Here is a 24,568-nt window from a genome sequence, read left to right as displayed (position 1 = left end):
AAGATAGTCAATCACAAAAGATGTTTGCTGCTGAAGTTTTGAAGGTGATGCCACCGAGCTGACTGAAGTTACTGGCCAATCAGATGGAACAGGATGTAACTGATGCAGGAAAGCAATTTTTGAGAGCTGCAGTTTCTTCTGCAGACAGGGAGAGTATCTTCTTTGTTTCAATCCATTCAAGTAGTTCAGTTAAGAACTATTTAACTCAAAGCTGAAAAATCAACGTAAGAGTAGAAAACGTAAGATTGCCCGTTTTCCTCTGCCAATCTACAGCTAAAGCTAAATATGAGAGGGCAAGATCTACTTTCTCTAAGATTGTGAAGGACATGGCTACTAGAAGCTTCCAATTCAATTCCCATTCTACAGACCATTATTTCAGTTGTTTCATAAAATATTTTAAAATGCAAACACGCTTTTGAAATGCATGAAGCTTTTTTAAGGTGGTCTTAATGAACAATTTAAAATGACCTCATGTAAATACTAATTGAATGTCAGTTTTCATACAAACAGAACTCGATGCAAATCATAAATAAATAACTAAAAATGTAAAGTACCATTCACTAAATGAAGGGTGAGGTATTAATACTCTGAATAAAAGATTTCAAAGCTAAAATAGATTAATTTGATGTGTATAGATACAATGTGATCTCTTAGGTGAAGAATCAAAATAGCCAGATTCGGTAATACTGACCAGTTGCAAATTTATGTTTACATGTTCCCCAAAATAGGAAAAACAATTTTTCTTAAGAAAGATGACTAAAATTTAAAAAGTAAAAAGAAGATCTAAATTACCAAGATCAAATGTTTCTGCTTGTTCTTTTAAACAATAGCTAAGATGAAGGATTTTCATCCAAGCACTCTTACCCTACCTGGAACATTTAATCAACAATTTTTAATACTGAAGAAAAAAATAAATAAGAACAACGCTTAGCACATTTACTTTTTTTTTTTGGTAGGAATTTATTACTCATATTTCCCATGGGGAAACTACACAGCCTCAAGATTTCCAAAAAAAGGTACCTGTAATTACTTTTCTAAGCTTGCATTCATGCATCTGAATAAGTGAATTGATGGTGAATATGTTCTGCAGCTTCTAATAGGTCCTAACCATTAGGCTGATCAAAAAATTTTCAAGCACATTTATATTGTTGTAAAAACGCTGACATGTCAAAATGCAAACTTTCAAGATAAATATATGTTTTGCCAGGAAGAGAAACTATGCGGGAGGCTTCTCAGGTCCAATTTTTGGTTTCTGATACACAGCCCAGCCTCATCTCCATCCGCACGCCGAACAGGTAACATCAGTGGGTGGCTGAGGTATTCCCCCCACTGCAGGGAGGCCTGTGTTCACCTTTGGCCTCCGATTCAGCGATACACTGGCTATGAGGTTGGGCTGAGATGCATTCCTTTATTTGCTCCAAAAAATTTCCTAACACCGTCTATGTCATTCTGACATAGAACAAATATCCAAATTGCAATTTTCTTTTATAAAGTGGGTATTTTCCAGCTCTGGATTTTAAAAAAAGATGGTTTGATCAGTGATAAAGTCACTATGTCCACTAAAAGCAGATGTAACTCCACTAATTGTTGCAAGATATCCAGCACATCATTGCCTAGCAGGCAACATGGGAACAAGCGTGAAGGAATTAAATTTATTCTTGGAAGGATTTTAAAATACTTCATTTTAGAATCACTCAACTATTGTGCCATAAAGCCCTTTATATGTATTTTGCCTCTCCTCGATGTATGCATTTAACTCTCCTGCTCTCTACTCATAATATCATAGGAGCATAGTATTATATATTTATGATTCTATCATGGCCTGATTTTGAGACGGAGGGAAGCTGTGCATGCTCAGTGCCTCTGAGAAATACACCCGGCGCTAGCGGGGAAGGGGCCTTCCCTCACGACACCCGCTATGTTCCCGGTGCCCTGCCAGTACCTCACACTGCACCGGGGCTCCGCAGCCCCCCCGGTAGCCCCCGGGTCCTTCTCGCCACCGCCACCACCTGCACTGCAGACGTGACGGCCAGCGGCTCCCCCGGTCCCCAGGCGCTGGCCGAAGAGCACTGCTGCGGCGGCGGGGACGCGGGCTGCGGGCGTGGGGACAGCTGGCCCTGACCCCGGCGGGCCGGTCGCCCAAGGGCCGCCCTCCCGCCTCACGGCCAGCGCGGCGCGGCCTGGCTGCAGGCGGGCACCCCCCGGAGCCCCGCTGCCAAACTTCCCCCTGATCGCTGAGGGGAGAAGGGGGGCGACCGGGCAGGGGAGGCTGGGACCCCCCCCGTCCACCCCCCAGAACGGCCGGCGCGGAGTTCCTGCCTCCCCCACTACACACACGCGCTCCGCTGCCTCAACTCTGCCCCGGGCCGGGCAGCCCCGGCAGCGGGCTCCGGCGGGCCCCTCAGGCGCGGGGCCGGGGGGCGCAGCCTCCCCCTCCCGCCGGAGGCGGCCCCGCGCCGCCCCCCGCTGACCCCCACCCGCGGCGGCGGGGCGCCAACCCGCGCCTCAGCCGCAGCGCGGGCCGTTAGCGCGTCCCGGCCCCGGCCAGGGGCCATGGAGCACCGCGGGCCCCGTACCCGGCCGGGCCGCTCCGGGGCAGCTCGCAGCTCCGGCGGCGCGGGGCACGGCCGGCCAGCGGGGCTCCCCGGCCGGGCAGGGAGGAGGGGAGGGCCGGCGGTGGGGGATTCCTGGCCCCCCAAAGGAGGTGGGGGAGGCGGGGGAGGGGAGGCGGGGGGGGGGGAGGGGAGGCTGGGCTCCCGGAGAAGGAGACGATCGCTCGTACAAAATCCTGCGTCTTCAAAGCAGCCCCGGCGGGCAGCGTAAGTATTTTGGGGGACCTGACGCCCCCCTGCCCCTGCAGGGATGGGGATCAGGGGAGGGATGCGTGCGGCCGCCCCGGGCGGGGTCTCCCTGCCGGTTCGGGGCGGGGGGATTGTGCGCAGGGCCCGCTCCCCGGTGCGGGATCGGTTCGAGGCAGCGAGGTTCAAGCCTCAGCGTCGCCTTCCCCGGCTGGGGACTGAGGAGGCGGGGGGGATGGGTCCGCCTGCGTTGCCGTGCGAGGGTCTGAAACCCCCCCAGCCCCCCCCTCCCCGCCACCTACCCACCCCCAAGTGCGTCAGGGCTTTGCTTCTCCCAACCAAGCTTCCCCGTCGCTTCTCTTTGCTCCTTAAAAAAAAAAAAATAAAAAAAATGTATATATATGCGCCCCAAAGCTAGAGAGAGTGAGGCGGTCGGGGGGGGGGGGGGGGGCGGGAAGGGGGGGAGGGCTTCTCTGAGGAGCGGGAGAGGGAGAGAGGCGGAGGGAGAGCCGCCGAGAGCCTCGCAGCTCCCCTTGCTCTGCCTCCGTGCTGCGCTGCCGGCGCTTGCCAGCCGCCGGGCGTGAGGAAGGGGCGTGTGAAGGTAAGGGCTGTCACCGCGCTCTCGGGGAAGGGCTGCCGCTGCCCTGCCCGCCTGCCGCTCGGGCGCCTTCCCGCTCCGGCCGTGCGAGCGCGCCTGGCCGAGGGGGCGCAGCCCCCGCCCCACGCGTGCCCCGCCGCCTCCCGCGGGCCGGCCGGGAAGTTACTTTGTTCGCAGAGTTCCCGCGGAGGCTGGGCTGCCGCGGCGGGAGGCGGCCACCCCCGGGCGCCCGGCCGCGCCGCCAGCCCGCCCCGCCGCCCCCCGCTCAGGTGTCACCCGCCGCCACCGGAGACTTACCCGGGAGGGAAGCCTCCGAGGAAAATCCGTGTGCGCCTTCCCCGGTGGCTTCCCCTCCCGTAGCCGGGGGAAGGGGTGATGGAAGTGGAAGAACTTTCCTTTGTCATAGGAGAAGGTTTAGTGACCTCCAAAGTTTTGTTCCGGGAGAAACCGCTCGATAAGTTTTTTAGGATTCATGCTGATTTTCCTGTAATTTATTGCACTGTTACTTGGTATCCAGCACCTTCAAAGCAGTGGAGCAGAAAAAAAGATTAGGGACCTTTTGGTAGGGATTTCATTGCTTTTAATACATTGCTTTCTTACTATCAGAATTTTGTATTTTGCATTTTCAGATGGGTAGTATGGAATACGCTTAGGAATGCATATACTTGTCTGTGGATGACACACAGGATAAAGATGGGAAAGGTGCAGAAACTAGACAGATTTCAAACATTCCATTCTCTTTGGCGGAAGATCAATAGTTGGAGATTTCTGCTTACACAATCTATACCTTGACAATATCATAATGAAGAGATCTGCTGATAATGTATGGTATCGATAGCCATTTCAACTTCAGCTAAGGCTTAATGAATTTCGTAGGCAATTTAGACTAGTATAAAGGAGCTCTGGGTAGTCTGGATAAATTGATAACTAGGCAAGATTATTAAACTTTGTGATTGGCTCCTGATGAAGTGAACTCTCAGTTTTTCAAAAGAAAATCAATAGATACTTAAAATACAAGACTACATTTCAGATGTGCGTGTCTGAAATTTGACTACTGTATCTTTTGAGAAGACCAGTGAAGGAGTCATCATACGATGGTAGTCGGTGTTGCACCCATTCGTAATAAACAGTTTCATGATGCCAGGCACTGTAAAAATGCTGGTTGTGTATTACACAAAGAGGGGGGCTTAATTTCTATTTTACATATGAATTTTTGGGAAATCATTAAATGTAATGGCTGTCCCATGTATATTACATACATTAATTGATTTATGTTACTACCCATGACATTTTAATGGTATGTTTAAGCAATTTTAGCTTGGCTTCTCTATTTTCTTTCATTGTCTCAAGCTATCTGAGACAGAAGAATCTTAAAATTTCTTGCTTGTACATTATTCCATCTCTCTCTTCTCTCCTTGCTCTCCTTTGGTCTAAACTGAAGCAGAGTAACCGCTGAGAATACCTGTGTATGTTCATGTGAGGAAAAACTCCTGTTTTAAAGATGCACAAATCTTGGTGGACGAGAGCTAACCCCTGGTGCCCTGTATGAAAACCTGCTGGGCTGGTATTAATAAGATAAGTGTTTTGGTATTAGTTTGTGATGCCAAACAACAAACATGAGAGAATGCAATGATAAAGCTGGTGCTCTGATCTTTGTTTAAACAGGTCATGGTTTTTATTTAATGCTGCGTGCTCATTACAGGAACTGTCAGCAGGAATGTAAAGCGAACTGGAGTTCTGATTTGGCATACATAACCAATTCTGACATTGATGTTTCTGCTGCTTGAGTTAATGGTTCATAGAGTATAGTGTTGTTTGTGGCCATATTTATTTAATTGAATTTATTATATGGAATTAGGAAAAAACGTCTGGAATATGCCCTTTTAGGAACCAAATATGATCAGACCTGCTGCCTCAGGTGCATTCCTCCTCATCTGAAGAGTTACACAGGAGTGGGCTCTTCCGTATAACAGAACAGGTAGAGGTGTATAAAAAGGTTACTGTTTTTTAAGTCAGCTAGAGTTCTGCCACTGAATTACAGGGAAGGAGACTCAAATCCCTGAAACCAGGTAACTGCTTAGTCAATTATCCAGGCAGTTTCTTTTTTTAGACATACGGAAACAATATCAAATAGTAAACAAAAAAGTGCATTTATAATTGAGAATTTTAATATTTTTGTTCATTAAAACAGTTTTCATTAACAAACAGTAAAAATATATCAGTGCAGTCCATTTGGTTCTTGCTGAACCTTGTTTTGAAAAATTCAGAGAGGATGTATAAAATAGTCTGAAGGAAGAACCTTTTCACATGTTCTGTTACATTAAGATATATTAGGCTATTACAGTGTATGGTTTGAGCTTGCAGAATAAGACCTAAGTGGAGTGTTGCAAACTTTAATTTGCATGCTCTGGATCTACACCAGTTTGGATTTTGTGATCATCGTCCATAGGTAAATTGGGTTTGTGTGAGAGTGTCTTGAGAGCAAGATGGTCTCTAATTTTTATTTCTGACTTAAAATGCATGCTTCTGTTAAATTCTGGATACTCTAGGTTATACTTGAAGATACAAACAAGGTTAGTAATGTGAGAGAGTCCTTTAAAGGTCAGCGAACTGTTATACTTTGACTTCCTCTTAGGAAGTCATCTTGTCAGGCTAATGTTATTACAGATAAAATAACATGTGAGTGTAATGTTTGGGCAAGGTTGCAGGTTGACAGTTCAGTATAAGATCTATTGCAAAAAGGAGCAGAGCTGTTATGGTAATGGCTATTCACCTGCTTCTGGAGTGACCACCTCTGGAGTGTAAAGCAGTTCATTCTTTGTGACTGCTCACTGCTTGACCTCATTGTTGAAACTGTCAACAAGTGTGACAGTTTTGCTGTGATTTGATAAGACAGTGGAAATTGTAATAGGTTTAACAAGTAACCATCACGGTATATATGTATTAACTTGCAGTCATAACTGATCTGGGATTCATTACACTAACCTGAATACAAAGTGCTTAGCGTTTTCCATTCAGTCACTATTTAAAATGCCACTGTTTACCATTGGTATAAGATTGGGTTCATGATGTCATTTAAATACGCTGTATTGTGTGTGACTATGGAGAGCCATACTAATATTAGTAAATAAGGACTCATCTTTTTTACTCAGATTCAGAGATGTATAACACTTTTCAATTCCAAGTATTTGCCCTTACTTCTTATATATTTTTAATTTATACATTTCAGCCTAAAACAAAATCACTGTATTTAGCAACTCTTTTTTTTTTAAGTTTTTGTTTTTTTGGTTTTTTTTATATTACATGTCCTCTCGACCTTTTAAATTCAGTTTCTCTGCCATACAGCCTGTCCAGCTTCCCTTATGGCAGGTGAGGGTCTCGCCGTTAAACCAAAGACTGAAGCCAGCAGAGCAGCTGTGGACGCAGTGTATGAAGGAGACTGATGGTTACTGTTATTTTTGACTGTTTTTTCTCTGCCTTTTCCTAATTGGCTGTTTTGCTCAAGCTCCCTTTTTGCCAGCTCTCGCAGTCGCATCACTTTGCTTAACGTGCTGTATAGCTCAGATATCCTGCATGCCACTTTATTTTGTGGCACCTTTTTCCTCCTTCTTACTGACTCTTTATCATATCCCATCTTCCCTTTGCTTTTGTCTTTTGTGATGCTAATCTTATTTTTTCCTTCTCCGTAAAAGAAAATGGAAGGAACATAGTGTTCTGCTATTCATTTCTCTGCATTGCTCAGTTATTTTTCACCCATATCCTTTGTTGAGTTTCTGAAGACTGTAAGCTGTTTGGGGCAGAGAATCTTTGCTACTGTATGGTTGCACAGTCTCTAACATAGTTTATTGTAGGATTTTACCTGGTCTGTGGACACTCATGCTATAGTTAATATAGTTAATATAGAAATAACTAGGGTTATTTCAACTTTGTGGGACAGTCTTCCTTCTGATTCTTTGGTAGAAAACAAAAAAAATTCTTAATTGGAGCTTATCTTTACTGTGTTGCTGTTCTGAGATACATCTCAGTTTTGCCCCTCAACACTTTGTCCCTAGTATAAGTAGTTTCTGGTAAAAGTTTGAGATACCTTGCTTAATGCAGTGGGGATGGGATGGATTAAAACTTAGCTGCTGCCAGTAGTTAACAATCTAGTACCTTGAACAAGAATCTGATCAAAACCTATCCGCTTCAACACATTTTAGTGGAAGCTTCAGATTTGACAGCACCAAAAAGGTGTTCTGGTTTCACCATGTTGAGCAAGTAAGACAGAAGGGAAAAGAAAATCAAAAAATGTATAGTGAGTTCATTTCACTACTCTGGTATTTTCCTCCTACATATTTTTTCTTTTTGATCTCCCTTTACTTTTCACCCCTAAACTGTTTGGCTTTGTTTTAGCATCTTTTGTCACATGAAAATTTGTAGTCAGTCCATATAAAATTTTCAAAAGAGTTTTTCAGGCAGCCAGCAAATCAGCTGATACACAGCGCACACAGCTCAGAGTCGAAGTTCAGAGGCAGCCGGTCCAGGCACTATTCCTGTCACTTGGCACAGCCTGTGCAGTGTTCCGCAGTGTGACAGCTTCCACCTGAGCTAGCCTAGCTGCCATGGAGTACTGTGAGGGCACTCTCAGTGTAGCAATTCTCCTGACTCTTTCTGCTTTCATGAGTAGCTTCTTCAGCTTCAGGGAGAGCAGTGATTTGAAGCATCTGTGTGAGAAGGGCACTGTAGGACTGGATGCTTTGCTAATCAGTAGGATCCATCTTGGGTCTGAAGAACATCCAGAGGTGTTTGACCTGAAATGCTCCCCCTTCGGGACTCTATATGTGGGACTTCCCCCATACTATCTTTCCTCTCTCTTTTTCTTTGAAGGAAAGGGCTTAGTTGCCTTTGTTTCAGTTTCATGTGGACCATGTATAGGAGCTCTTTGTGGACATGATTTTATGGGTAGGAGGAGTGAGTAGCAGTCCTGGGGGGGATACCTGGAAAAATAAACAGAACAAACCCGGTGATTCCCACCTTGAATATTTATCAGATGAAAGGATTTCAGTGGGATAGATGCAGCTAAATGAGTGAAAAATGGAAACAACAAAATCAGTAGGACGGTATACTTAATTTTCAAAGTTTTGTGTCTAAGAGGAAAAAAAAAAGCCCCTGTTAAGGACTTGCTTGATTAATTCTGTAATTTAACTCCAGATCTTAATAGAAAAAGATACACTGATCTCAGAAGTAGTATCACTATAAATATATTTACACGTAAGCTGTATTCTACATTCCACCTTATATATATTTGTGTGCTGGTGCTTTGGCATTTCATACATCTTGAACTGCAGGAATAGATTGGTCATTTTTATTTTTTGTTCTTGTGTATTGACATAGAGATCAGCAACCTTTCAGGAGCTGTTAGTGTTAGATTTCTTTCTGAAATCGGATGAGAGTATTGGAAGTAGAAGTTCATCCGCAGCTGAGAGGTGCTGCTGCACAAAAAGGGAAGACCCTGTGAACTGTCTTGCAGGTATTAACGTGCCTGTGTGAAGCAGCAGCTCCCAGCTCCTGCTAAACTTGGAGCAGTGGAGTCGGTCAGTGTCTCTGCTGCTGGCTGTGTGCCATTAACCTCTGCCTTGAGCCGGCACCTCTACTGTACTTTGCTGACCTACAGACTAACGCTACTGGTGACCAACACTCGTTTTGAATGCTTAGAAGAAAACTACTTGAACTGCTTACTAAAATAATTCTCTACTCAGTATTGGGCTTTGACATATTCCATGCAGTTTTGGTGTCGGGGTGAACATGCTAAACCAGGTGAGATGTATTCTGCCCTCAGATATGCATGAATGATCAAATTGGTCAAATCTGTGCATTTATAAGCAATTGCCATTGAAATTGGTTTGGATAAATTACGTGTCTCAGGCAAGTGGGACTTGACCCAGCAGGGCTTGTACTGGTGAAGGCTAGGAAATTAGTGTGAGCCCAGCTGTCACAAAAGGGTGAAGAAAAAGAATATTCTTCAGTTAAAAAAGAAACCAAACTGTTTCTTAAATGTATAATGTTTCAGTACTTATATAGTCTTCTTCTCAGTAAATATTTTGAGAGATTCAAGAGCTTAATCAGATGACATGCCCAAATTGCAGACTGAAATGTAGAATCAAATCCCCGCAAACCTAATTTGTTCCTGTTGGAATGTCCATTTTTGATAATTTTCCCGTGTAACCTATATTTGTAGCTATTTTCCCATAGAATGAGTATTGTCATTTTGGGACTTGTAATTTGTCTTCTACGAATGTATACTCAAAATTTTCAGTAACGTAGTAGATTTTGAAATACTGCCAGAGATGAAGGCAATTTTTTTAGAGTGAGGAATGAGTTTTGCGGCTTTTAGATATTTATTTAAAATTTCCTTCCCTAGAGGTAATTACTTAAACAGATTAGCTACCTCTGCAGGTATTTTGGGATAAATACAGGTAGTATTGAGCCAAAACACTGTATTTTTCAGCGACTAGATTAGGTTTTACTTAAGAAAAACGTATCCATTTAAATATTTTATCCAAATATGATAATGTTTTCTACAGTCAGGCAAGATTGTATGTAGGATTACAATCGGGCATTTAACCTTGACAAATGTTCAGTTTATTTGTAAATCTTGGAGTATTGCTGTGTTTAAATCTAAAATATATTTGATATATTGTAAAGTGGAAGTTTAAGGTAAAAACAAAGCAATATTATTAAGTTGTGTTTATTTCTTTAATTGAATAAATGAACAGTTATTTGTATGGATGAGAATTTGATTCAGAAAATTATACTGCTGATGAGCCAATATAAAATTAAATCTTCATAAATCGAATATTCAGTTACTGTAGTTTTGGAAACCTAGGTAGGGAAATGAGAAAAAAATAATTTTAAATCATGCAATCATCATTTAAAACAAGACTAGCTGTGAAGGTTTCTAAATGGTAATTGCTTTAAATAAATACAGAATTGAATTTCATAGGTAAATGTTTGAAATTCTTGTGTTTTCTCAACTCATTCACCTAGATCTTTTTCTGGATGCCTGGTCAGAACTTTGGCATGCAGGGGGTACAGTACAGTTTTGGAGGAGACTCCACAGAAGTGGATGCTAGAGCATAGTTCCAAAAAACAAATAATTTCTCTAATTTCCTACTTGCTGTATCTATATAATCTTTTTATGACAGTTAAAGCTAATGAGTATGTTAGTGCTGTTCATAAATAATGAGAGAAATGTGTAATATTTGTGTTTGAGAGCAATGGAAGAAAACTAATTTGAAGCAAAAAATTAATTTCAGTGAAGAATTTTGTCATACCGTATTTGACAGGTCATGATAATCAGCAAAGGAGAACAATGATGCATGTTTTAGCATGGTGAGAAGTATCTTGGGGGATTTTGTTGGTATTTTTCCCCTAATGCAGGTTAAGGTAATTGTAATTACAGAGAAATAAGAGGTCTTATTTAAGTTACTGATTTTTTTTCACGTTACAAAGCAGATTGCTCAGTGCCCTGTAGGTCTGGGGTTAGCAAATATGTGATATATATGTGATGAGGCACTGAAGTGTTCATTGGTAGGTGAAATAGGAGATTCTAAAGAGGAGAAGATAGATCTTTCCTTCTTGTGGAAGGGAGTAGGATTTTGAGGCATGCAAGTAACTCAGAGTGATGCCCCCTGGTTTTGCTTATATGGGTGGGAATAGTTCAGATTCCCAGCAAGAAGATATGGTCACAGAACTGAGTATTATTTGACTGATAACATTTAGCAAATTCGGATTCGCTGGCACAGAAAACTGTCTCAGACATGTTGTAAAAAGACCATCCAAAGAGTCGCCTTAGTAAATCTTGGGATAGGTATAATTTTCAGCAGAAGCCACTGAAGAGGGCAGAGACTGAAGAACAGGATGCTCAAGATCTCTTTCAGTTAAATACACACATAGGCAAAGGTTTTTGAAAATACCATAGTGGAGCATGTGTATTCCAGTTACCAGATAAGGCTCTGAAATCCATGGTAAGAGGCACAGTTAAGAGGGGTTTGTAAAGGTTTTATTCCATTTTTTACCTTTAAGACAACTTTACAGACTTGCAGAGCAATATACCTACATGTTATGCCTTGAGGAGCAGATGGAGCAGTATATGTTGCCATCTCATGGTGCTCACAGAATGGATCAGTGAATATGTTTCATTTTTTTTGGCGGAGATAAATCTCCGTTACAAAACTCACCCTCACTCGTACCTTTATTTGATGCTTAAAAGCAGGGATTTCTTAGCCTGTGTGGGTACGAAGTTAGAGCTGCCCCTCAGTGGGTCTGTGCACGGGGGGCCAGAGGCGCACAGACGGGCCGTGGAAGCACGCAGGTGCCAGCCCCACGGCGTGCGCACTGTCTGTGGCGGGGATGGAGGGCTGCAGGCTTCAAGGCTGTCACCCTGGCACATTGCACCACTGCCAAACTGGCGTTTAGAAAAAATAATGCTCTCAAATGCTGTACTGCTGCTGTGGCTGAAGTAGGGTTAGGTCTTCTAGGAGCTGACCTACGACTTCTAGGTCACGCCATTCATCAAGAACTCTGGGAGGTTTGTGAGGGTGGTGAGCACCTTAAATGGCACCAAGGGTTATTGGATTGTAAATCAGATATCCTTGAAGAGTCTGTTCGTTTTTTAGTGCTGCTGTTTGGCTCTCATTGACACAAATTGCAGGTACGTAAAGCATTTGCTTTGGGAGAAGGGCTCACAAGTGTGTATTTCACTTCAATACATTGCAGTTTTATTTGTTTATTTTTTAAATGCAATGGGAAATGTTTCTGTCAACAACAAATCATATTTATGTAGAAAGCCTAATGATTCCACCAGTAGAAATGTGCATGATCGACCTTAAAATCTGAAGTGTTTTGATGACATTTGATTATGCTGCCTTCACTTCAAAGTCCTCATTGGTCAATTGAGTCCAAACCAGTCGACGAAGGGGAGACATGATGGGTTTGGTTTGCTAGGACTTGCATTCTGTTTCAGAAAATGATGAGGAGAGTGTATCCCTTTGGAAAGACTTTCGTCTGCAGAGTGATTTGCCTGGCTCATCCTTTCCCACAGAATAATGCCTTTTTAGGATTATTTCAGTATTCATTTCCCGATGGCAGAACAGAAGATAGCAGACTAACTCCATTGATTGGCTTTTATCTGGAGTATCTGAAACGGGGATTTTAGACAGCAAAAAACCTTTAGCTTTTTCAGCCCGTTGTTCATAGTAAAGTGATCGCTTTACTGCTTCCAGTATGTTTGCTTATAGCTGGTCAGTCTATAACAAGCTTTTTGGTGGGGGTTAAAATGAAAATAGTAATTTGTGATAATGAAGCCAATCACTAGTGGTTATAGAAGTGTTACTATGACAATTGGGACCATTGCTGCAGGATATTATGTAGCGCTTTTTTTTGGTTGAAATAAAGGGTCTATTTCCCTGTGTAAAGGATGACCTGACAGTTTATGAAGAGCATTGTAGCACAGTATAGGGGAAGACCTGAACCCTTGATAAAGCTCTTGGAAAGGTCTCTCCTTAACAGTATCCAAGATTCACACAAGAAGCAAGTGTGTCGCTATGCGGTCTATCACAAACTCTCACGTGCTTCTCTAAGGTGTTTTTACTGCTATTGTCTTACTGGCTTTCCTTGAAAAAATAAAATATGGCTTTGATGTTTTATAGCTGCATGAAAACACCTTTTTTTTCCCTCTTTTTTTTTTTTTTTTTTTTTTTTTTGGATACTACATTTCATTTCCTCATGGCCTCCCCAAATCCCAGCTTATCAGACTGTCTGAACAAAGCTAACATGTTTTCTGTAGCTGCTTCTTTGCCACTGATCTTGGTACTGCTGACAATCCTGGCATCCTTTCTTTATGTTATCTCACTGTTATTAGTGCAAAATCTGGCAACTGCCCCTCTTCAGCTCTTGTTGGGAGTGTGCTACAGCTGTGTTGTGCTGCTTGACCTCCAGATATTTTGTAATGTAGCAAAGTTAATTGCTCAACAGATAACTCCTTCACAGTTTTCTCTCTTAATTTATAACTTCTTATTTATTATCATTATAATCAGTATTTTATCTGGGTTTCTAATTATTATTTCAGTGACATCTGCTTAAGACACGTTTTCAAGTCTAGATTCATATTGTGTGTTGCTGGAATAATTTTCAAAAAGTCTCAGTGTTGTTTTTAGGCTTAAGACAAAGAGTAGATGATGGAGGGGATAGTGAAGACAATGGAGTGAGATACAGCGAGAGAAAGTGGACATGATGAACTGAAGGATGAACAGGATAAGGCAGAATCTGTGAGTGAAGAAGTGAGTTTAAAATAAAACATTGGCTTGAAATGGAAAAAGTAGAGAAGTAAGATGCATAAAAAGGCTGAAAAATTCATGTAAAAGAGGAAAATAATTATGCCAGCTATGTAAGAAAGCTGTAAGATTAAATCACCAGAAAATTCTAGCTGAAAAAGTAAAAAAAATCTTAATACAAAGCTTTATTTGAGGACCTCATCAAAGGACTTAATTACACGTCTAGGTTCAAGCACCTGCCTAGTCCAGTAGTTCCTCAGGAGAGATGTTGCGATCCACGTAGCTTATGGCAGGATGCAAAGCCTTGAGACGATGGAGCAGTGTCCATTGTACACAGTGGGCTTTGGGTCAGAGCTCTGTGAACATTTGAGCATGTGCTGGAGAAGGCAGCAGAAAAATAATGTATGGAGAACATTCCTGCCATCAGTAAGAAGATGGCTTAGCTGATTTAATAGCTTTTTCTCAGTCTGTGATTCTAACAGCCAGGTTTGTGATATTTATTTTAGTATTCATGTTCTTGCAGTCCATTTTACATTTCTCTGTTTTTCCCTGGCAGACATCCCGCAGCTCCGTAAGTCTGGGGGAAGAGGATGGTTAGCATGTTGTTGCTGTGGGGATTTGAGTCTTAATGCTCTGTGTTGGTAATGCTGGGCATATAATTTTAAAACTTGTGTGCTATAGAAGCAGATAATTATTTCCCTGCTGCATTGTATACTCTAGTTTGGGAAAGGAAGACATTTCAGAACACTAAAAGAAAGAAAAAGTTAGGATTTGGGGGTCTATTGGAAATGGAAACAGAAAGAGGGGAGTAATGGGTGTCAGTCTGGTTATCAGTCAAGCTGGAAAGAGACAGCTTGTTCTGTCGAACACCAAGAATGTTAGTAGTCAGCCAACCACTTATGCAGGAAGAAAACCCTAGACTGAAAGGTAAGGTTCAAAGACATCTGTGTATGTTTCTGAAATGAGGTTGAATTAAGCTTGCTATTGAATTATGCTTTTACTGATTATGTGTGCTACATATCTGATTTTTGTTTAGCACAGGCTATTCATACGATTGCTAGTTGTTGTATTTGTATTGCAGAATCTGCCTCTTTTCCAGCCTTGGATGCTTTTTATGTGTTCAGGATTGACACTGGGTGACTCTCATTTGGCAGAAAGCTTAGCAATGCTGTGTCATATCTTTTTTTTCCCCTTCCCCTCCCCCCCTTCTTTTTTCTTAGCTCAAGTGAAACATATCTTACTGTTTTCTACATGTTTATGTGGTGAACTTCTTGCTGAGTATCTGTGGCTAGCACCCTCTCAAGCTGACCCATGGTGTGATTCACACACTCTCCCATGTGCAAGGATTGATTCCCTGCTTAAAAGAACTCTTCAGCGCTAAAGGATTTATCAACAGTGTGCTGGCTGTGGTTTGTTTCTGTTCGCAAACAAATTTGTTCTTTTGAGTTAGTTTGTGTTGGTAAGGGCTGTTTCCACTTAGCTGAAACAGGAAGCAAAGCTTAAGAGTGAATATTGGGATACCTGCATACATCTGCTGTTTCTGCAGCAGATTTGATGTACAACTTGAGAGAATAAAAGAGAGATAATAAAAGAGAGGACCCAAAGAGGAGGCTGATAGAAGCCGGTTTCTCAGCTGCTGCGAGCTCCTGAGAACTTACTCAGGCCAAAGAGAGATTCTAGGTCCCTAAGGCAGTGCCTTAACTCCTTTGTAACTGCAGTTCAGTTGTGTGTAAAGCGGGCATAATCCCTGAATTATAAAACAAGTCTGTGTTTTTCAGGTAGTTTGAAATCCTTATGTAGAGCTGTGGAATCATAAATTATTAATCTTGCTGGAGAATATTTCTAGAGGTCACCAGTTCTAATAGTTCCTTTCAAACAGAAGTAGGTTCACTTGGAACAGTTTGCCCCCTATAAAATCTCTGACCTTGCCTATTCAAACTTCTTTACAAATGCATCATTTAATACAGGAAGCTCCTCAGGGAGGGTTCTTCACATCTGCCATCATAATTTCTTATTTCCTAAATGCAGCAATTTGTACTTGATTATTCTTACAGGGATCGTGCCTCCCTTCCCTCCTCCTGCTCTGGCACATTCTTTTGTGCTGCTGCTTGTTCCATAGCCTGAACATGGCATCTGAGAACGTATGAAATCCAAAATTGTCTTTGTTGTTATCTTACCATTTCCTTACCACTCAAATCTAGGGGAGGGCATGAAGGAAGCTGCTCTTTTATTCTCAGACTGTTTCCCTGCAGGTTGTTAGTGACAGCAAGTTGTCATCATTTTACAGCCATTCAACAAGTAACAAAACTGAGCTGAATCTCTCATTTCAGTTTCTTAAGAACAAGATTTCCCCAAACAAAAATACACCACCACTTCTTGGAGCACTTAACATCTGTCGTAGTTAAGCAAAGGACTGAGGCCCAGATTTTTAAAGATGCTTATGTGCTTGACTGCCACTAGAACTGAACTGGACCTAATTACCTGTAAATAGCTTTAAAAATTTGAGTGACTATGAAGACCTCTCTCACCCATCACTCTTGGCAGCAGTCCCTTCAGAATGGAAGTAAGGCACATCGGCAAGGTCGCACGAAATATGTGTAGTCCTGCTTTCCAGAAACTGCATGTATTAAGTGAATTTCTGCATTCTAGCATGGTTTTTCATGAAATACATCTTCTGAAGCAGATTACTTGTATTCCCTAGAAGAGCCCTTGCTTGCATGAAAGTAAATATTTAAGACTGACAACTTTTAAAAAGGATGCAAAATTATACTGTAAAAATATCCACCTTTATAGCTTATAATCCATTTTTTATTAAAACTGGGAAATAAAAGTAAAATTCACATTTAAATTACTTTCTGCTGTTTCTAGGGGATACTCTTTGCATTCCACTTGGTTTCACTTTGCTGTTCCTCTACCCATTTTCAGTGCTGCTGTTCTAGACTTGCATAACCTTCAGGGAAAAATTTATTCCCAAACATAAAACCTGTATGTATTTTACTTTTTTTAATATTTAATAACATTTAACTGTGTGTTAGCCTTGGAATCACTTTCTTTTCCAGTGAATCCAGAATGCTGGGCTAGTGCTGACAAAGAAGAGAATGTGTTTGAAGGGGGAGCCTTTCATATCTTCATCAGGAGCTCCTTCAGTAATACCATAAAATCAGGAACAAGTGCACAGAAGGCCGTCTGCTCTGTTCCTTAGGATGTAAAGAGCAACCACTTGAAATGTTTCCCCATAATAAATGGTGCAGACTTTCTCAAGAACTGATTAAACTGATTCTTGTTTAATTAACTTGCGTTTTAGTCATGCACAGCTGTGTGTTCAGTTTCAGGTTTGGTGGGGTTTTTTTTGGAAGGAGGATGGGAAGTAAACATTCAGCAATGCAATAAAAAAAGGAAGTAAATGATTGTGCTGAAGAAACTTTATTATTTAATGTGCTATTCTGAATGTCTGCCGTGTCTTTCAGATTTGTATTAATACAAATGTCTGAAATAATTGACCAAGTTGCCCCTGTGTACTTCAGCAAGTTTACTTCTAGTCTCTGTTTCCCACCCTTAAGTAAAGTATGTTCATCAGATTGCTGAGTCGGAAAGGTTTGTGATGAGTTTTTGAGCTGTGTGTCTTCATCCCTCCATATCCCCCCTTCATCTTCATCTCATATTAAATAAAGCAAATTCCAAATAGATTAACTGTTAAAAGTTATGCTCCATCTCTTCAATCTGCTTTTAGGTTTTTCAAAGGGGAGTGTGCTGATTAGGTAAGGAGATGTCATGGTCTTCTTCCATCGATGTAGGAAGATAGCAGATATGATTGCCTGAAAAAGCCCAACTACACAGTGCAAGCATGGCTTTCGCCCAGTCGCACATTATGGCAGCTAGAAGGCATCAGCACAGTAGACTCATAATTGAAGTGGATGAGTACAGCTCCAACCCCACACAGGCTTTCACGTTCTACAACATTAACCAGGGACGTTTTCAGCCCCCACATGTGCAAATGTAAGTATTATAGTTTTGTTATTGCTCTAGCACAGCCTTGTGAATTGTTATTGCCTTGTCGATGTGGTATTTGATGGACCAGTCAAAAAGAATTCAAAGAACACTGTTTTGCTGCCTTTCTAATAATAATTACTACAATGATACAAAATCGGTCCATTTGGAAAGTGTAAGTACTTTGTTAAAGGATGGGAGAAAGATCACTCCACTAGCCTATCTTTAATACATAGTACTTATGTATTAGAAATAAACAACAAGCAGTGGTAATAAAATAAGAGATGCTACAAGGATGATGCTTTCTGCAATCTTAATAATGTTTGTTTGTATTGTGCACTTACTTATTGATGTAAATAGCTGTTGAAAATACCAAGCCTGTATCTGTACAACACATACTGTTTGGTTAGTTATATTACAGCTACATACAAGGGAAAAATCACATCAATAAATAAAATAGTGTGGGCACCCATCCGAAAACTTACTTTCATACCGATGTGCTGAAGATGCCAAGTGCTTAAAAGAGTAATTAAAATAATGTGTTTGTTTCTGACTTCTTATATAATGACAACATCAGTAAAATTAACTGCTCTAAATGATTTACTTGTAATGTAAAGTGGAGAATTATAATTACAAAATGAAACCTGCCATAAAGTTTAAAGCCAGAAGGAAGAGCAAAACAGTAAAGCTATTATAAATAAATTAAGTATAAAATTCTACTGTAAAATATTTTTATAGGGAATAAAAATGTCTGCACCATTTTACTGTGTTTCTTAAAGAGAGCAGCAGCCTTATCTTTTGATCAGAAGGCTGGCTTTCGGTTTTTTAAAGGATTTTTTTCCTTTAGGAAGACTGAATAAATAATCACCTCATTCACATTTTTGGTATTTAATACGATTTGATAATTTACAAACATAGGCCATGATTTCTGTGCTTAAAAAACTCAGTAGTTATGACTGGTTGAATGCTATGTGTTGATTTAGTGAATGCTTACATACATTCTTTGGCATAAATTAGGTATTGTATTAAAAAAATCTGAAGACAAACATATACCAGGGTGGTGAGCAAACAGTTTTTGGGGGCAGTGTATTAGCTTATGGTCTGTGTTGGAGGTTTTTAGATACTACTGAAATGCAAACAGTAAAATGAGTTGAGTGTTAGCACTAGGAAACATCTTTTGTTTATAGAGCTGGCAAATGGTAGCAAAAGTGCAGACAAACAAATGTGGGTTCAGAAATACTTATATGAATGAAAATGCTAAATGCAGGTTGCTTTATTTGTTGAGGCTTAGCTCTTCTTTGTGAATATTCAGACAGTTCCTGGGCACTCGTGAATTTGTTCACTGGTCTTAAAAGCTGAAATGTTTTTTACAGGGCTGAAAATAAGTTATTTACTAGTATCCACTTATTACTCAACAATATACTGTTTAAAGTTCTTAACTAGTAACAAATCATATTACCAGAGAGCTTAGACAGTCAGCTGCATTGATAGAAGTTCAGCACCTAAGCAAGTAGTTGAAAATAAGCTATCCTTAGAAAATGGTTCCTCAGAAGAGTTTAGCAATCTCTCATGAATGATTAATACTATTGAAGAAGCTTGTGCAAATAGAAAAACAGGCTAAATCAATTGAAACATTTACCACAATCTGACCTACTCTTTCTCTTGGTACAGAAATTGTAAATAACGTTTCTGAATACCAGCAGGATTGCTTTTGCCTCCTACCAATGAATAGAATAGTAACAAAGAAGGGAAAAGTAGACATCAAAAGTGTAACAAAAGCATCTTTTATTTACATGATTGTTACAGGTGAAATCTTAGTCCTGCTTTATAGTCTGTGCGAGTTTTGCCATTGGCTTCAGGGAGTTGAGGGCTTTGCCATGTCTTTGTGTATAGTTCAGAATACCTAGATTAGTGATCTTGCAGGCAATCATAAACAGATCTCACATAGACCTGTTAACATCTGAACTCATACTAAACTACTTTAACCACAGGGGTTTTTTTGTGCTCCTTTTCTTCAGAATTCAGTCTTGCAGCTCTTCCTTGGTCCTCTGTGCAGTTTCATGTTTGCTGTTTCACTTTTTAGGACACATAACATACTGCCAGCCCTTTCCTAGCCCCATCTTAGTCTGGCATCCCTGTGCTTGTGAGATGACTGACAACGAGTGGTAAATTTCACCAGCATTTTTAAGTCCGTCAGTTGTTTCTGGAAAGTTCCTGTCTTGCTCCTTTGTGAAACCACTGAAATCTAGTGTATAAACTTAACTTCTGGCAGTGTTTTTTCTCTGAGATTTTTTAACTTTGCTCTTCAGTTTCTCTGGAAGTTTTCATACTGATTTAAAGAAAAACAAAAGCATTTGCATGAAAATAATCAGCAGATCTTTATTCCTTTGCTCATGCTGCAAGCAGTGCATTGGGTGTTGGTGTGACAGCTGCTGTGGGAATGTGTTACACAAGAATATGGGGATTGAGCCTTCAGAAATTATTTCCAGTAATACAACTTAGATGCGTTTTTGAAACTTGACATATGTTTTTACCTATGTACAGCCTCAGTGTGTGCATATCACTTCAATGTGAAAAATCTGCATCTCATTTATTTGCTTTTTTGTATTGATGCCTTTTTCCCATGAAAATTCTCTGGTCCATTGCACAGGATTTAAAAGTTATACATACCTCAGCAACCTGGAAAATGCTGTCCACATCTTCCCCGTCCCCATCCAAACTGTAAGAAAAAGCATGTGTATTATGTGCTGCATGGGTTGCCATGGTAAGTCTGTTGTTTTTTCCATTCAGCTTCAGAGGAGCAACATGTGAAATGCATGCTGCTCCCCAACACCCAACTTACTGCTGTGCTGAGCTTTAAAAGATTTCTGAAGGAGAAGAAGCACCTGCTTTAAAAGTTACCCTACCATGAAAAGTCAAAAAGTGGTATTTTAAACCAGTGCATATCCTTATCTTGTGCCAGGGTAGTATGCATAATTTAAAGCTGGCTTACTAATTATGACCTGCAAGTCACTTTGGGAAGTGCTGGGCAGGGAGAGCAATAATCAGAAATTTTTTTACTGAACTGGTGTTGAATCATTTTAGTTTGAATGGCTGCAGTGGTAGCCAGGGTCACCTCCTCATCAGTTTCATCCAGCCATCCCAGTTCTTCTTGTGGAGGAGCTCCATGAACTGAATGCATTACCCTTCACACAACTCGCACCTTATGGCAAGCCTCACCCACTAGTCTAAACCCCACCATTCACCATCCGTATTCCTTTGCACCCCTGCTACCTCCGCTCACCACTGATGGAGCTCACTCTACGGCAGTTCTCCAAAACAGAGGCATTTTTAACATGCAATGGCAGTCATGCAGCTGCACTGTTTGAGGTTGTGACCTCCTATGCTTAACTTCCCCTGCATCTAACTCTCGTTTTTTTCCTGCACCCTTCTACATGTGCCTGTGGTCCTCTCGCAACATACACACTCCCTCAGCCCTCTACACAGTGTTTGCAGCTGCTCTCTCAGGGTCCAGATGTTCCACTCTTTGTCAGCCAACTTCTACAATTTCCAGTACGTGCTTGCTTACATATCCCACTAGTATGTACATACTGCTGTGTATTCATTAGGTATGATTTGGTCACAGCTGGTTTTACTCCTTACTTCGTGTTTGGTTACTTTTTGCTCAAAACTGGAACTTCAGAAAGACAACTATAAGGTACTTGTACTAAAAGGCTGTTTCTCCAGTACTGCTGTAAAAAGCCCAACATTTCTGCTTCCTAAAAAGGTATAGAAGAGATGGGTACAAAATAATTTGTTCATACTCTAGTTTTGTAGTTATGTTAGTTATATTATATGTACTATATAGATAGTAAAAAATACTAAGTACTTTTTCTGCATTTAACAAGATTGACATGTTTTAGATTTATTCCTCACTCTCACTAATCTTGTGAAGTCGTCGAAAAGACCTCAGTTTACCTGCCTATAAATTTCATAGAATTCTTTGACTTAGAGAAGAGATTGCATGATTAAAGATTATCTTATGTCTTCCAAGCAATAAAATGCCTTTTGAAAATTTACCTAGTAAACAGGGATACTGTTGTTAATAGGAAAGATCTGTTAAATTTTTTTCTGAGTTTATTTATATAAAAGTAAGCTCCTGAATTGAAGCACAACCAGAAAGTGATAGGAATAGTATTACATACTGCAACAGTGAACAAAACTAATTTTATTTGTCCTTTCAAAATAAATGTCGTAGAAGTAAAATAATTCATAACAATTCTATATATCTCTCTGGCTTCTAGTGACATAAATATAACTCTTGCATTTCTGGCTTTTTGATTTTATTCCACCAGAATTCCCTAACTGGAATAGCAGATATGGTATAGCTGCATATAAATACATTTGCTTCTATACATTCTAACAAAAAATGGATTGAGGGTAAAAAGATTGACTTGAAAATAAGTATTCCTCATATAGCAGAGAGGTGTTCTCTGCTTTCCTCTGTTAAATCATAAGTAGGTCTCATCAGACTGTGTCAGGTCTTTTCAATCCCTCAGTTTTGAATATTGAGATCGGGCTGTGAACAATGCAGCCTCACCCCTCACAGCATCTGATCTTACTTAGTGCAATTAAGCCCAGAAAGTTGCCACATTTGTCCTGGCAATAGTCAGGCTTGAACGTACATTTACGGCTGTTGTCAGGAGAGTTCTTATGTTGCTTTGCATTAACACGCTAAAACATATCTCCAAAATCTGTTAATAAAATTTGCTGAAATTACATAACTTGCAGAAAAAGGTTATAATTAGAAAAAAATGCATTTAAATGTATGTATCTAAAGTATGTATCTAAAATAAATCTTTTCCCTGTGTACCATGTAATGATATTTAGACAAAGAAATGGGGTAGTGCTGTTCCTTTGAAACTGGCAGTGCCTTTGGTTTATTTGTAAGTATTTGTGTCAGAGTTACAGCCATAGTCCAGTCTCTTTTCCTTAATCTCTGTAATTTAGTCCATCTACCCAATAAATACTGAAAATGTTGTGAACATCCAGAATTTCTACACCTCCCATTAGTGATAGGTTTGTTTTAATAAATCCCTGCATTCAGACAGATCTAGATGTCTGTGTAATGTTTTGTAAAGGTAAAAAATACATTAGAATTGCAAAGTAGACACTAAGAAGTACATAAGAACTTCATAACCTTGTTGTAATGCATTTCCTACAGGGTTGATCCGGTGCCCCATGATGCTCCCAAACCTCCAGGATATACACGATTTGTCTGCATTTCTGATACTCACTCAAGAACTGATCCCATCCAGATGCCATATGGAGATGTGTTAATACATGCTGGTGATTTTACTGAGCTGGGACTTCCTAGTGAAGTAAAAAAATTCAACGAGTGGCTAGGTAGGTATTGAATTCTGTGTGGATTTGAAAGTAAATTTGTTTACTGGTTGTATCTACCTCTTCTGCCTCCCAGTAAAAACCATCATGCACTCAGAAATGATGAATATTAAATTGACTTTTAAATTTGAATGGCAATGAGCAGGAATCAGATTTTTTTTTTTTATAAATATTTTTGCATTTTTTAAAATGAGTAAATAAGATTTGTGAGACTATTCATCTGTTCTGCCTTCACACTCTCAAGTGTACATTAAGCAAATTCTTGGTGTTAGCAACAATTTAAGTCAGTAGGCCTTTAATGATTTACATAAAACCTCTTACATACCTTGTTATGGCTTTGCTTCTTTGCAAAAAAAGTTGTTGTGACTGAAAACATTTGTCTGTTTAACCCCCGAGGCTCGTAGTTTTTTTTTTTTATCTGAGGCTCAGCTGCACCACAGCGATGAATTCCAAACAAAGCAAAATGTGTGCCTGTGGTTGCTGTCTTGGATGTAGCAGACCAGATGTAGATGCCTTCTGTAGGCAACTGTTGGCATTGGTAACTGAAATTCTGTTCCACTGGGCAAGAGAATGGTGATTTACATGTGCTTCTGCAATGTTTTGTATATGCTAAAAAAAATGACAGTGAAAATTGGAAAGCATACACTGTATCCAGACAAAAACCCTGATCAGTATTGTTCCTGCAGCAGTGCGGATACCTTAATTTAGAATGAAAATGGCTTCTGGATTCTGATACTTCATTATCAGAAGAAGGGCAAGAGGAAATGAAGAAGTTGGAGAGAGAAAGGACAAGAGTAATGGATTTCAGTTTTTAAGTTGATTTTCTTTTCTGTAGTTGATATTTCTGCATTTTTCCTGTCTTTTTTTGCTACATATTACAGCATTCCACACTGGGAAGGCACAAAGCAGACAGATGCATGTAGGCTGAAACGGAATATAAAAAAAAGTCAGGACTTCACAATTTAAATAAATATTTGCTAGCAAATAATTATCAGCAAAGCTGACAAATATTTGAGCTTGGGAACCCAATAATGTGTCCCACATAGAACAGTTGCGTTGTTCTGTGAGTGTTAAGGTAGGGGCAGCATGTGGAAGTAACACGCTCTCTTATAGTGCCCTCACCTCTTGCTCTGTACCCGAATTAAACCGTTTGGTTGTAAAACAGAAAGCAAATTTTAATCCCATTTTGTAAGTCTCTACCATATATTATAATAACATACTAAAAATAGCATATAAAGATTATACAAACCATATGGTTATCCCTTCTAAATAATACCCATTTTAGTTATCTGCTGGTGTGGGAAGAAAAGTGCTTTGGGATATTGCTAGTGAGCAAGGATGGGGGCTACACATATTACTTGCCACACAGTTTTTGTCTCTCTAGTTCTCCATCTGCCTCCCTGCTGGTCACAGCTGTACAGTGTTCTGAAGAAGTCTGTAAGCTGAAATCCTCTCAGTATCGTAGGGAGATTTCCCAGGGCATTTCTGTG

General features: G+C 40.5%; 1 protein-coding gene across 1 annotated transcript in view; it reads left to right on the top strand.

Moving 5' to 3' along the window:
- Positions 1-2,736: 2,736 nt before the first annotated feature.
- Positions 2,737-24,568, top strand: part of MPPED1 (metallophosphoesterase domain containing 1) — a 65,523-nt gene continuing 43,691 nt past the window's right edge. The window contains exons 1-3 of the mRNA XM_040596927.1: positions 2,737-2,819; positions 17,440-17,705; positions 22,900-23,081. Coding sequence (XP_040452861.1) covers positions 17,554-17,705; positions 22,900-23,081 — 334 coding nt within the window. The 5' untranslated portion in view covers positions 2,737-2,819; positions 17,440-17,553. The remainder of the gene's footprint in view (positions 2,820-17,439; positions 17,706-22,899; positions 23,082-24,568) is intronic.

The sequence above is a fragment of the Falco naumanni genome, chromosome 5, assembly GCF_017639655.2.
Source record: "Falco naumanni isolate bFalNau1 chromosome 5, bFalNau1.pat, whole genome shotgun sequence".
Lineage (NCBI taxonomy): Eukaryota > Metazoa > Chordata > Aves > Falconiformes > Falconidae > Falco > Falco naumanni.
The sequence above is the reverse complement of the archived record's forward strand: the minus strand, read 5'-3'. Positions and strand labels throughout refer to the sequence as shown.